At 35.2% G+C, this 15617-nt stretch overlaps 3 protein-coding genes across 4 annotated transcripts; 1 reads left to right on the forward strand and 2 right to left on the reverse strand.

Annotated features, from left to right (window-relative positions):
- Positions 1-703: 703 nt before the first annotated feature.
- Positions 704-1931, reverse strand: BDBG_06210 (JmjC domain-containing protein; the record flags this gene model as incomplete). The annotated part of the gene is made up of 3 exons (XM_031722507.1): positions 704-724; positions 784-829; positions 951-1931. 2 exons carry the CDS (start codon positions 1929-1931, stop codon positions 809-811), a joined length of 1002 nt encoding a protein of 333 aa, XP_031579755.1. The 3' UTR covers positions 704-724; positions 784-808.
- Positions 1932-5303, forward strand: BDBG_06211. Of its 2 annotated transcripts, XM_002622985.2 has the most exons (6): positions 1932-2403; positions 2509-2585; positions 2673-2718; positions 2890-3652; positions 3726-3977; positions 4058-5303. In XM_002622985.2, the coding sequence occupies exons 1-6, from the start codon at positions 2249-2251 to the stop codon at positions 5033-5035; spliced, it is 2271 nt and encodes a 756-aa protein (XP_002623031.1). In that variant the 5' UTR covers positions 1932-2248; the 3' UTR covers positions 5036-5303. The 2 variants fall into 2 exon arrangements, with proteins under 2 accessions (XP_002623031.1, XP_031579756.1); XM_031722508.1 differs by having other exon boundaries at positions 2509-2718.
- A 2368-nt stretch (positions 5304-7671) lies between these two features.
- On the reverse strand, positions 7672-8007 carry BDBG_17480 (uncharacterized protein; the record flags this gene model as incomplete). The annotated part of the gene is made up of 1 exon (XM_031725187.1): positions 7672-8007. One exon carries the CDS (start codon positions 8005-8007, stop codon positions 7672-7674), a length of 336 nt encoding a protein of 111 aa, XP_031579757.1.
- Between the last annotated feature and the right edge of the window lie 7610 nt (positions 8008-15617).

The raw sequence follows: 15617 nt of genomic DNA on the forward strand, positions 1-15617 counted from the left end.
AAGAAGACAAAGTGGCTCAAACCTCATGAAGTCGACTTGTTCAAGGATGTCGCGGAAATTGATGAGTATACAAGAAACTTTGTTCCCACTCCGCCGAGGTAAAGTTTTTTGTTTCTTTTTGATGCTGTTTCATATTCCCCTTCTAGATGAAGATGAGCTAGGGTTAGGGCTGAGAGTGGGAATTTGGCTTGAAAAATCTTGGAAGCTAACAAATGGCCCCCCTGAACACAGAAACTGGGTCGACAAATATTTCAACAAGCTCTTCGACTAGTGTGGACGCCTTTGTATACGCATATCAGCTTGGCGCGCCGCCACGGTTTCTTCTTTCCTTGCTCTTTCCATCGTTGACGCAAACGCAGAGTTTTGGCGACTCCTCAGCAGCAGCAGTGGCACGCCTTCGTACGAATCAATGTTCATGTAAAGAAATGTATGTGTAAACGTAGTCGATGTCACCCTTTATTTCCTAGATAACGATCATGAACGCTCTCTATTACCTCTTTGGGTGGATGAATCTGCGCCGTTGAAGTCTATTTATGTCGAATGTTGGTGCTTCCTAGTTGTTTTACTTCCTTTTTTGAAAGTAGTCGCTTGCCTTGGGTGGTAGATCTCCAGCGCTCTGTCACGTAGTTAGATACTTACTGGGTTGGTGCGGTTTTGTTCGTGTATAAGATGAGTAGACAGTATCTTCTGTCTTTGCCTCGAATTCCGGATTGCTTGCGGGATTCTACAGATATAAATATGAATATATATATCACACATTTATCAATCGGTACGCTGGTGTACCTAGCTGCGGCATGAAGTGCCATGCTCATCGAAACCACCAGTTGACCTATTGTAGTTTTGATAAAATTAGCAGACCAGGAATTTTATACAGCGAAGCTATCTCATGCTAGGCCGTACGTAGCTTATGACGGCCGATCTCAGAGGGCCAATAATATAGAACAACTTACCGAAGCCGTGATGCCCTCACCAACCCCCTTAATACTATGCCACCAGCCCATTGGTATAAAAATACCGTCTCCAGCATTCAGTTGCGCCTCGAATCCTTCCTTCATTTCCGGACTGACGTTTTTACTTTCTCCATCCACCCCGATTTCCATAGTATCCCCCCACACGTCCTTTTCAAGCAACTCCTTCTCCAACCCTTGCATCATCTCCTCCCCACGGAATTTGGCGTCACCCACGGTTATACTGTTTACTTTTAAATTTGCATCCTCCTTCTGCCGCTGTAAAATCGTTCGCCTAACCCGCTCAAAGACCCTTAGTCCCGTATCTGGAGCATACAATCTAATAACCTTACGCCCAGCCATCTGGACGAACAGATTCGGATTAGGGTCCCGGTGGAGGGGAGTGTACGTGGGTGGGACGCCCATCCATATATTCGTATCGTATACATCTCCCTTGCCCGACTTTGAGACGAGAGCCGGGGTGGGAAAGTCTAAGCGGAGTGTTGGGGGAAGGTCGAGGAGTTGGCATTGGGCAAGGTATAGATTCGTATTGGGAGGAATACCCTCAGCACTGAGCGGAGCAGTTGTTTTGGTCCAGTTGAGGAATAGGCCTAGGGGTGCGTATAGGCGCTGGAAGGCGGGAGTTGCTGTGGAGTCAGGGTTCTGAGAGGAAGTGAATTCGACAGGGACGGAGCAGTCACTGTGTTTCTCTAAATAGGTGTAATTGAGGCTACTAGTTGAGGGCAAAGCACTAGAACCGTAAGCGGAGGAGGAGGAAGGGAAAGAAGGGATTGAGAACCATTTCTGGATAGCTGGGAGCTGGGCAAAATGGCCTCGAGGGAGGATGACAGGGAGCTGTGGCTGAAAATATGAGGTTCGGAATGCAGCGATGTCATGGCTGGGGAGGGTGTCGAGCAGTTTGAAGAGTAATGGAGGTTTTATCTTGCCTCTGACAGCTGAGGATGATGAAAAGGCCTTTCTCATCTTGATCTATTTATCCAGTTGGATATAGTTTAGAGAGGTAAGTCACATACTCCCGTGACTAATATCAAACCACCCGAGAAGTTCGGAAGCCCATATATTTAGTTAGCGCTCATCCTGACCCGACGGCAACGCGCTGCCTTGACCTATTTAACTACCCCACAAAACTCGCTCCCAAGGCGCTGCGACGGGCCAACATCTCCCCCCAGTCCCAACGTCGATCGACTCTGGCTGGATCCATTATCTGCGACCTTTTGTTTTTTCTTCTTCAGGCGTTTGTTATAGATGTCATTCGGACAGGCGGCCGCTCTTCTAGCGCAATGACATCTACCTTCCCCGCTGGCGATGCCGCTCTCCATGCAGTCAGCGGCAGCAGCAGCAACAATGGCGGTGGCGACGCTGCTAAACGAAAAGCGGAACCCAACAGCGGAACTCATACGCGGACAAAGCGGAATCGGTACATCTCGCTGGCCTGGTTAGTTTCCTCGCTCATACGACTGTCATACGACTGTCATACCGTGCCATAAGACGATGGCTGTTGTGGGTCTCCTGTAACTCTGACGTATGTTAAATAATACAGCAATGAATGCAAGCGTCGCAAAATCAAGTGCAATGGCCAGGTACCATGCCAGCGCTGCGGGCATCTTTCTCTGGAATGTAAGTTCGTCTTGCACTGATTCTGGTGGGCACTTAGCCGCATCAAGTTGTGAGCTGAGGCTCACTCATTTCGCAATTGCAAAATAGGCCTATATGCCCCTAACTGCTGCACCCGTAGCATTAAAGATTCAGAGTAAGTAACATGGTCTACCGGTTATTTCTGCTTTATTTACCTAGGTAGCTGAAATTTGTCTTTATTTGGTATATTTGCTACTGCTCTTAACCAAAAACAAAATAAAAATAAGAGATAAAACTAAAACTAAGACTATGAATTGTTCTACTAACTAATACGGTTTGTCTTCAGGGAATTTCGTTCGATGAAAGAGCATATCGAGACATTACAAGATCAAGTGAACACCCTGTTTGCTAATATAAACGAGCTATATCAAAAGACCGACTCATCGGCTGTTGAATCCAATGCATACGGTCGAGAACCTTCACGCTCCCTCTCCCAGCCAAGCTATGATTCTCAAAATCAAACTCCGCCGCGGCCTCGCTCCAATCATCCTCGTTTCCATGGGCCCACCAGCACGACGTTCAATCTCCATGTCGCCAAGTCAAGCTTGCAAACGATGGGAATTACTCCCGCTGAGGATGGAAATCACGACTTATTTGCAGGTCAGGATGCGACGCCAGTGGACTCACCACCTCCGCAACAGCAACAACTACCTCCTATCCCACAGCTTTCGGCCCATCCGAACAAAGATCCATTGTGGGTCATAAAACGTGAGGAAGCCATTAGGTTATGCCGGGTTTATGAACGGGAAATCGGAATCATGTACCCTCTCCTTGATATTGAGAGGCTGATTACGCACACTAACCTGCTCTTCACGTTCCTTGAGGCCGCTTCTCGGACTGGATTCACGAGACGTTTTAAACCAGGACCTGATATGCTGACTGACGATGACACTTGTATCCTTAAGATGGTCCTTGCAATTACGTTGATCGTTGAAGGCAACGGCCAGAGTGCCCTAGGGATTCGACTTTTCACTACTACAAAACAGAGGATTGAGATGAAACTTTGGGAGCCAACGGATCTCAGAACAATTCAATTGTTTGCACTCATGGTATGCTGATCATGGGCGAGATGACTTGGGATGCTATTTATAGAATTACTCTGTTTAGCTAAGCATGCTGCAGGCCACATACCATTTTCATACTGACGAAGATAATATGGCTTATCGGTTTATCGGCCATACCACCCGCATGTGTCTTGAGCTTGGGCTGCATAGAAGAGATGGCATGTTTAAAGTTTGCCCAAACGAAGCGGACATACCTTCTGTTGCCAAGCTGTTTTGGTCAGTCTACTGCTTGGATCGACGATGGAGTTTTGGCATGGGTTTACCATTTATCATTCAGGATGAAGACATCGATTCGTCTCTACCGGAACCTGTGAGAATCCTATATTCCCCTAAATTCTACGCAACTGTTATGCTTCGTTGACTGACACAGCCATGAAAACAACTAAACAGGATGATTCTGTGCCATATCTGAAAGCAATGATATCATATTGCCGTATTGGCTCTAAGATTTGGTACTCCGGTTTGGGCTCTGTTGGTACTGTGACAGCCAAAAGAGAAGTAATTGGCTTTCTTGATTATCAGGTCCTTCAATGGCTGAAGAATGTCCCCGAGAACCTGAGATTTTATTCGCCCGAACACTCTCTAAATGGGGACGGAATCGATCGGGAGACCCGACGTTTGCGTGTGTTGCTGTACATTCGCGGTAATCATATGAGGATACTTATTTACCGCCCGGTGCTACATTCCACTAGCGGCATCCTCGAGAACATGGGATATGCCGAAACCGTCGTCGACATTGCCAAAGACACCATCCGCGTCCTCGCTCACCTCAACCAGACATCTGACATCTATCGCTCTCACCAGATGCTCTTCAACTACTTCCTCGTCTCTGCATTGGCAGTTCTCCTTCTAGCCGTATCTCACGCCCCCGCTGAATTCAACCGCCAGGTACGCGACGAGTTCTACATGGCCCTGGACCTGGTAAAAGGGTTCAGTGCGAAGTCATACGTCTCGAAGCGCTTGTGGAAAATGATCAAGGGGCTACGTGGAATTGGAGAGAAACTTGGCCTGCTCAATCGTCCCGCCCCACCAGATCCGAATGACCCCCATTCAACTGCAGCTGTTGCCATGGCCGGATTAGCCGGCCACCCCATGGACGTGATGGCTGTGTATCGCGACATCAGCGCGAGTGGTGAGCTAGGAAACAGCCCACAGGATGGCGTTCAGATGAGCAATGAGCTGACGCACCTGTTTGAGGCTGTGGGTGGCTACGGTGGTTTTTTGGCCCAGACTAACAGTGCCGGGGATGGAGATGGCATTAATGGCGAGATGGTGAATGCCCAGGGCGATCTGACCAGTGCAGAGGGATTGGGTTCGATTCTCGGAAATGAAGCGGAGTTTGCCCGAATTATGCGAGATGTATTCTAGATGGCGGATAATTTGCGTCCCTTTGGTTTTCGACGGTAGTATCTTTATGAATGTCTTACGAATTTTAATTACATATATACATACATATATAGTTATTGGTTTGTATACTTTATATGATAAGGCAGTGGCACCTTCAAAAAAACGTCAGGAAGCAGAAAACTTGACCTCGCTAAGTGCGCCACTTGACCTCGTTATGTAAGCTGACCTCGCAAATGTGGCCTGTGCCACTACCTGATCTTGCACAATACATCTTTTCTTGTAATTTGAAACCACTCTTTCTTTCTTAATTATTTATCATCAATTCTATAATCAATTTTTAATTAATTGTAGAACAATTCTTGTCTCTTATCATAATCTTCATACATGAAGAAGACTTTACTAATTTTATTAATAATTACAATTCTTCTTCTAATACTGAGATTATTCTTATGTATACAGAAAACTTGATCTTACTAAGTACATCACTTAATCTTATTACATAATTATAACTCTGATCTCACACAATACAGTAATAATCAGTTGATAATTAACTTTCAATCTTTTAATTACTTACTTATTTATTCACTTAATCTATTAATTAATTAAATTTTTCATTCTTTAATTAAAAAAGCTATGAAATAGTAGATAACAGCTCTAGCTCAGATAGTAAGTAAAATATTATAAAAAAGACAGAAAATCTGATAATTTTTAATGAAAAAAATAAAGAAGCTGATTTATATTATTTTATAGTTAAGTTATCAGCTATATCTTCAAGTAGTAATAGTAGAAGATCTTACTCTCTCAGAATATAAAATAGTAATTAATTAAATATTACTTAAGAATTGATTTTCAAAGTATATATAGCTAATTTATAATTAATTAGATAAATAAGTAAATTTATATAGAATATGAAAAGATATTTTACAGAATTTCAGAATATATTAAGATAAAGATATTTAATAATTAATTTTAAATTGATTTCAGATTAATTTTAAATTGATTATTAATTAATTATAGTATTAATTCTTATTAATAAATAATCTTTATTATTATATTAATATACATGAGAGAATCTGAGTACTGAAGTAGTAAAGAGACTGTGTTAAGTAGAAAGTGATTAATAAAACTGTTAATAAGTATTTATAAATTAATTATTAACTGATTTTTATATAATTATTCTTAACTGATTAATAAATACTTTAAAGTTTCATAATAATATCACAGTGAACCTGTTCACTCTGAGAGAAAAGAATAAGATAATATTATTAAAGTTGTCTTAATACAAAGATAATAGTGAGATAGAAAATTATACTTTAAAAGTTAATTAATTGATTCTGAATTAATTACTAACTGATTATCAGTGTAGCGGGCTGCGCCTGATTAATTATACAGACTATTTTATTACATCTTATAGATTTCTACTGTTTTAATTCTCAGTTACTGATTCTCAGTTGAAAATCTACAGAATTTCTATTCTTTCACTCTGAACCTTTACTATGTACATGTATAAATATTCACTCTAATCACTGATTCTCATACTTTCTCTTTCTTTTCTTCTCTAACATTTTTCACTTTGTTATATAAGATCTATAAATACAATACTAATCTATTCAGTATAGATCTCTTATATTTGAAAAACATTTATTATCTTCTTATTAGAAATAATTATTTATGTTTCATTGTCTTCTTATTAGAAATGATTACTCACTGAGATATCTGAATATGTAACAATGTATAAGAAATAGAGAAACAGTTTTAATCAGTTAAGTAAACACTGAGTCTTCAGATAGAAGCTTGCTTATCAGTTACTCTGACTCTGTAACAAGATCTTACAAAGAGAATAAGATCTTATAAAGAGAATATCAGTGAAAGATCTGAAAGTTCTGACACTACAGATGTATAAGATATTCATATAATTACACTTCTTCAGACTTCACAGATATTACATATTCAATGAACAACATGTCTAATAATAATATAAGAGAACTCTTAAACATGAGTATAGACACAGTGTCACAGTAACTCTGAGCAATGTTGAAATTATAATAATAATAAATAGCTGATGTACATGCAACTTAACAGCATCAATATAAAGAGATTTAACAATTATTTCAATAAGAAACCTCTGTACAGACAATTTCAACATCTACAGAATTAAATACAAAAGTACTGAAAGAATACTTAGATACTCTCATATATTTTAATACTTTCAACCTCACTCTCTACTCATTATAAAGGATGGAAATGCTCATGAAACTGAGTATAGATGAAGATGTTATTGATTTACTAATCAATCAAGATTGATATATCAATGAATAATTAAAGAATTGTATAAAATAGAAGTTTTATTCATGAATGAAAGCATGTGAATCAGTGTTGTGAACATCTGACAATATTATCAAACATCTTGATATTCTGTTCTGAGATACTGTCATGCAACAGAAAGCATTCAGAAAGTCAAAGTTAACCGCTTCACCACGAACTCACTCGATTTTTCGAATAAGAACCCGCCGATAGATCCATTGAAAAGCCCTCGATTATACAAGCATTTTGACCCCATCGCCGACTGCATACCCCGTGTGGTGGTGGAGTTATCCAGCCAAACATGAACCAGATGTTGTTTGAAACTCCTGTGTGGGATTATCCCCCATTCTCCCCTACCACACCACAACCCCGGGCCAAATTGCCATATAAATTGTAAGGTGAAGAGACCTAGCCATATGCATCAATCTTCTTGATTTTGGAAGATTCCTGATCTGTAATTGTGGAGATATCTGAGAAGTGATCTCCATGAAAACCCTGTTTGTGGCGGGCTGCGCCCGATCAATCATATAGACTATTCCGTTACACTCCACAGATTCCAGCCGCTCCATTCTCGAACGCGTACGCTCCGATTCTCGGCCATTCTCGATCGCCGATCCTCGGCCGCCACGAACGCGTACGCTCCGATTCTCGGCCATTCTCGATCGCCGATCCTCGGCCACCATGAACATGTATAGATTCTTCCGCCCCGAAGCTCCACTGTGTATGCCATCACATACATGTATAAATATTCACTTCAATCACTGATTCTCACATTTTCTCTTTCTTTTTCTTCTCTAACATTTTTCTCTTTGTTATATAAGATCTATTAATATTATACTCATCTATTCAGTGTAGATCTCTTATACTAGAAAAATGTTCATTGTCTTCTTATTAGAAATGATTATTCACACATTATCTTCTCATTAGAAATAATTATTCATTGAGAGATATCTGAACATGTAACAATGTGTAAAGAAAGAGAAACAATCAGTTAAAGTGAATACTGAGTTCTTAGATAGAAGCTTGCTTATCAGTCACTCTGACTCTGTAATAAGATTTTATAAGAGAATATCAGTGAAAGACCTGAGAGTTCTGATACTTAGATATATAAGAATACAATTGCACTTCTTCAGATTTCACAGATATCACACATTCAACAAACAATATAATCATGTCTAATGATAATATGAGAGAACTCTCAAGTGTGAGTATAGAAGTGATATCACAGTGACTCTGAGCAATGTTGAAATTATAACAGTAATAGATAGCAGACATGCATATAACTCAATAACTTTAATATAAAGAGATTTAATGATTAACTTATGTAATTTCAACATCTATAGAATTAAATACAAAAGTGTTAAAAAGAATACTTAGATACTTCTGTATATTTTAATACTTTCAATCTCACTCTCTACTTATTATGAAGAATGGAAATGCTTATAAAACTGAGTGTAGATGAAAATGTCATCAGTTTATTAATTAATCAAGATTGATATATCAATGAATGATTGAAGAATTACATGAAACAGAAATTCTACTCATGAATGAAAGCATGTGAATCAGTGTTGCAAATGTCTGACAATATTATCAAACATCTTAACATTCTGTTTCAAGACACTGTTATATAGTAGAAAGTATTAGATTAATTACAGAGAATCTGACAGAGAAACATTTCTCTTACAACATTTATCCCTGACTTCAATATCAAGATCTTAGAAGCAGGTGATCAATCTTGAGAGAATTAAATGAAGATTAACATGCTTAAGAAGACATTAACTTTTGAACTCTTACAGATTCTTATAAGTATAAATGAAGACTTCACTTATGAACATTTCTGCACACAGCTTCAGACATTGAATGACTATCTTATCAAGCTCAAGAGTATACAGAACAGTGGTAGAAGATATTACATCTCAGTTACTTATACATCTGTGCTGAAGAATAACAATGATGCAGATGCTATGAATTGAGTAGACTCAAATGTCTATATATAAGCAAGAGTCTCTGCTGTCTGAACAGGCTTCTGAGTTTCTGAGATCACTTCTGAAGAAGTCACTGATCAATATTAACAAGAAGTGTATATCAACTGTAACTGATCAGAGTACATTGCTTTTAACTGCTGATTAGTCTATATATCTTCTTGTTTAAAGAATGAATCAGTGTCTGTCTGTGTCAACTATATTATATTAGAGAAGAATTCAGAAGATAACTACAAGAATGCTCTGATGAAACAGAGAAAAGATTAGCTTCTGTTCAAATTTGTAAACAGAAGCTTGAAGAGATCAGATGATAATAATTTGAAGAGAAAATGATAATAAATACAATTCTTATATCTACTGTAATTAATAACATATATAATATGAAAGCTATAATAGACAGTGATCTATGTTACTATGTAATGATAAAATCTTCAGTTATAAGATATTATAATCTTCAGTGTATTCTCTTATTAAAACTCTGATTTCTTGCAGAATTTGATGATTCAAAAGATGTTTATACCTGTTATATAATGAAACTAAACATAGATATAAGAGAACATTAACATGAAGATGTTTATATATATAAGATTAATAATCTCAATTATAATCTTATATTAGAACTTGCCTAGCTATCTGAACAAGATATCTTGTTAAATGCTTAAAACAGAAGCTTGATATTCTCTAACAATGATACAATTCACAAAGATGATATTCACAAGACTATGAATCTTACACAGATCTCTGTCAACACTTATAAAATACTCTGAAAAAGAGGTTATTATTAAAATCACTGACAGAGTTGCTGATAAGATTATTAACAGCAGAATCATGTATCAATCTATTCTGTCAGTCTGACTGATATTAAAAAGACTCTAGAAAAGTTATTCTGTATTATAATAATAGATTCTTGTATGAAACTCTCTCAATAATATCATAAATATCTAGATGTCTTCTGATAAGATAATAATGCTACAGATCTACCTCTCTTATGAGGTTCAGAAGTGAATCACAGTATCAAGTTGAAAAAGAAGAACAGTAAGAACTCTGAATCATCATGAGACTCTCTTTATAACATGTTCTGAGATGAACTTCTTCTTCTTTGAAAGACACTTAATAATCTGTTGAATAAAGAGTTTATATGTATTAGTAACTCTTTCACTGCAGCCTCTATTCTCTTTGCAAAGAAATCAGATGAAGAACTCTGATTCTGTGTGAATTATCAAGAATTGAACAGATTAATAAAGAAGAACTGTTATTCTTTATCTCTTATCAATGAAACTCTAGCTCGCATTGAACAAGCTTAATAGTTTATAAAGTTAGATATCATTACTGTGTTTTATAAGATTCATATCACTGAAGAAGATGAATAACTTACAGTGTTTCAAACATAATATAATCTCTTTGAATGAGTAGTTACACTCTTTGAACTGATTAATGCTCTTAGTACATTTCAGAAGTATATTAACTGAGCACTCTGAGACTTTCTTGATGAATTTGTATCTGTTTATCTAGATAACATCCTCATCTTCACTGATGAATTCAGAAAGAAATATCAAGAGTATGTACAAAGAGTATTACAATAACTATAAGAAGCAGAACTATCAATTGATATTGATAAGAATGATTTTGAAGATAAGAGTATTAAATATCTAGATTTTATTATAGAAGCTGGCAAGAAAATTCAAATGAATTCTGAGAAAGTCTCTATCATTCTTGAATGAGAAGCTCTGTATACTGTGAAAGATGTATAAAGCTTCATTGAATTTACTAACTTCTATCAGTGATTTATATGAAACTTCTCAGATATTATAAGATTACTTACAGAACTTATTAAGAAGAACTCAGTATTTCAGTAATCAGTGAATACTGAAGCTGTATTTACACAGATGAAGAAGATATTCATTAATATCTCTCTACTAATAATATTTAATTCTAATCATGAAATAGTTGTTGAAGCTGATTTCTCTGACTATATAATAGAAGAAGTGATATTGTAATATGATAATAAAGATATTCTACAATCATATATCTTCATGTCTAAGAAACTGAGTTCTGTTGAATACAATTATGAGATCTATGATAAGAAACTTCTCATCATTGTATACTATCTAGAAGAATGAGACTCTGAACTCTGAAGCATCTTCAAATTTAAGATAATCACAGATTATAAGAATCTCAAGTACTTTATAATTATCTGTAAACTCACTGAATAATAGATACAATGATCTGAATTTCTAAGCTGCTTTCATTTTACAATGCACTACTGCTCTGATAATCAGAACTCAATAGTAGATACTCTCTCACAATGAGAATAAGATATATCATCTGATGTGACAGACACATACTGAATGAACTGAGAATATCAGCTCTTAGATTCAAAGATATTAATTGATCAAGATAGAACAACTCATGACACTATACACACTTCTCTGATTAGAATACTCTCTCTTCAAACTATTACTAATACTGATATCTTGACTTCTTCTGAATCTATACTGAATGAATTATGACATGCAACAGCTCAAACTGATGAACTTTTTCAAGTGCTTATTAAAGCAGTATATCAAGAAGCACTCTGATTCTTCTCAGAACTACATATAAGAACTGACATCTCAGAATACTTAATCAATGATAATAACACTCTGCAGTTCTGTAAATAATGTTGAGTTCTCTACTCTGAACTCTTATACACTCAGATAATGCAAGAGATGTATGATTTATATATAATCAGTCACTTAGATCATGAACAATTATATTGAATAATCTCTCAAGAGTGTCACTAATCTGAGATATTAAACAGTATCAGATATTTCATTTGAAACTGCAATTATTATTCTTTCATTATCTTATAAAATAACTATAGAAAAGATCTACTGAAATCACTTAATATCTCTGATAGAATCTGATGAGATGTGATAATTAACTTTACTATTGATCTCTCTGAGAGTAAAGAGTTATAGAAACATTCTGATCATCATGAACTGATTAAAGCAAGAGTGTAATATTGAAATCTTGTAATAAGATGAATACTAAACAAGTTACTGAAGCTTTTCTACAGAGTCTGTTCTATCAGATGTATAAATTACTGAGATTCATAGTATCAGATCAGAGCTGTCAATTTATAAGCACTCTCTGAACAAGAATCTGTCAAGTTCTCAAGATTACACACTGTCTGTCAACTGTCTATCATCTCAAGACTGATGATGTGTCAGAACAGATAATTCAGACTGTAAAGAATTATCTTCACAAGTTCTGTAATTACTTATAAGATAATTGATATAATCTGCTTCTACATGCAGAGATCACTATCAATAAATAAGATGCTATTTTAACAGATATAAGCTCATTCTTTCTTATACACAGTTATTACATGAAAGTGTTAAATCTTCTAGAGATTACACAGTTCACACTGAATCTCTGCAGTCTGATTCAGATCACTGATAATATAGTAATAAAGCTCTGAGATACTCATAACTGAGCAGAGATCTTAATAACAACTGTAAAACAAGACTAAGAGAATCAAATCATATTCACTAAGACTCTGTCAAATAATATAAGATAGAAGACTTGATGTGATTAAATCTTAAGAATATACAGATCATACATTCATCTTGTACACTGAATTATCACTATATTAAGTATAAAGTGATAGAAGTTCTAGATAGTCATAACTATTATCTTAACACATTATCAGAGATTTATAATGTCTTTCATACAAGCTTGCTTTATCATATCATCACTGATCTGTTCTCTTCTCAACTGACATTCAACTGACAGCTGCCAGACATCATAGAAGAAGATAATAAGCTTGAGTGAGAGATTGAGAATATTCTTGATAAGAGATCTCATGATCACAGCTAACAATATCTTGTGAAATAAGTCAGCTATGATTAACTGATCTGAACTCTGAGTTTCATATTATCTGAAACAGCAGTTCTTGATCAATGAGAACTGCTTCTGAAAAAAGAGAGCTAATGTGACAGACTGTGTCTGATCAATTATATAGACTATTCTGTTACACTTCACAGATTTCAACTGCTTTATTCTCAAACATGTACACTCTGATTCTCAGTCATTCTCAATCATCAATTCTCAGCTGCTATGAACACATACACTCTGATTCTCAGTCATTCTCAATTGCCAATTCTCAGTCATTATGAACATGTATAGATTCTTCCGCTCTAAAGCTTCATCACATACATCACCACATACGCGTATAAATATTCACTTTAATCACTGATTCTCGCACTTTCTCTTTCTTTTCCTTCTCTAATGTTTTTCTCTTTGTTATATAAGACCTATCAATATTATACTGATCTATTCGGTGTAGGTCTCTTACACTGTTCATCTTTGATATTTCAAAACATTAACATCAAGTCTCATTCTTATACTGCTCTTCTCAGTCGGGCTCATTCTCAGCAGAAAAATACAAAAAGATATCTCAGTAATAATATTAAGTATATAATCAAGAAACACTTCTGAAGTGTAATCTTTATAAATACTCTGTCTGTCTTCAGTGTATCGAGACATTAATATCAAGTCTCACTCTCATATCATTTCTCTCAATCTAGCTCATTCTCAGCAGAATAATACAAAAAGATACCTCAGTAACAGTATTTAATACATAATCAGTGAATAATGAGTCAACAGAACAAGTCAATAGTACATTAACAACTATAAATTCAGTATACTTTAAGATCTGACTGAGTCTTTGATCTCTGCACAGTGAGATATATTAAATCTAGTTTTAATATCTTAATATTCAATAGATTCTGCAAGGGATTGAGAACAGCAATACTAGATTTTTATTGAATTTGAGAATTAATTCTATATTAATATAATCATTGATAAAGTCTTCTATTGTAAGTTATAAATAACCAGTTTCTCTACATCTCACTGACAATATTTATATTATTATATAGAAACAGACTTATATTCTCTATAATATTAAGACTCTGAAGAGAGAAAGCCTTGATAGAGAGTATACAGTAGTACATATCTTAGCAGTTTCTATCTCATTCTTCTGCAGCAGTTAATGCAAAAAAAAAGATCTTAAAAATAGTTTTTAACTTCTCTTGAAAAAGTAAGATGTTTTTCTCTGAGTTTTATATAATATTCTTATAAAGAATTAAAAACAGAGTTGTTTTCTGTTATAATTTCATATTCTTTTAAGTAAGAATTACTTTTTCAGTAGCTAAAGAGCTTTTATTATTACTTAATTCTTTTTTACACTCTTTATTAACTGATTTGAGTTGCACACTTATTGTGTGAGAAGAATTGAATGATTTAGAATAAAATTGAATAGTTTTAATCAATTTCTCTGCAAAAAATTAATTTATTTTTTATTAGTTTTTCTCTTAAAAACTGTTATATTATCTGATTTATTATCAATTGATATCATACTTTTTCTCACTTTATCTCAAGAAAGAGATTGTAAAGATTTTATTAATTTATCTTAAAAATCAATTTTAGTTTATTAGATTCTCTTTAAAAATCTAATCTAGTTACTGAACTAGTATGAAAAAAATCAGATGTTTTATATACAAAAGTCTTTTATTCTTCTTTTGAAACAGTCTGACTAACTTTTCAATTGAAAACAGACTTAAAAATCTCTTAATTAAAACAGTCTGATCAACTTTTTAAAAGAGTGTAATAAATATCTCAATTGAAACAGTCTGATCAACTTTTCAGTGAGTGAGAACAATGAGTTCAAAAATACACTCAGTTAATATGGAAAAAGATGCTTTCTCAAATGCTATTTCTGAGATTGAAATTCTGAAGAGAAGAAAGAAAGAAGAAATAGAGAAATAACAAGTTCTTGAAATACAGAAACTTGAAAAAGTAAGCAAGATTCTTGAAAAGCAGTATCTGAGTGAGATGAATGAAGAAGTTCTGTTAATTCTTCATACTCAGACTAGACAACTACAGAAGATGATCAAGTTCAAACTTAGAATTTCAAACACAGTTTAAAAAACATTGAAAATTTCTAGTACAATCACTGACTCTTCATTTTACTCTTCTTCTTTTTCTACTTCTTCTTCTTTTTCTACTTCTTCTTCTTCTTTAAATTAGAAGAAAACATATACTCAAGCAGCTGAATCTGCTGTCTCTAAACCTACTGTCTCAAAACCTGCTCAAAATGCTGAGAAAACTGAGAAGAATACTGCTCATACTTCTATTCATAGAAAAGTGAAGAAAAAAATACAAAAGAAGAAAAACTTTCAAATCTTCAGAAATAGAAGACTTATTCTCAAAGTCTTAAATCAGAATATCTTGCAAAGAAACAAGCTAAACTCAAATCTCATTTTCAGAATCAG

The sequence above is a fragment of the Blastomyces gilchristii genome, assembly GCF_000003855.2.
Source record: "Blastomyces gilchristii SLH14081 genomic scaffold supercont1.15, whole genome shotgun sequence".
NCBI lineage: Eukaryota > Fungi > Ascomycota > Eurotiomycetes > Onygenales > Ajellomycetaceae > Blastomyces > Blastomyces gilchristii.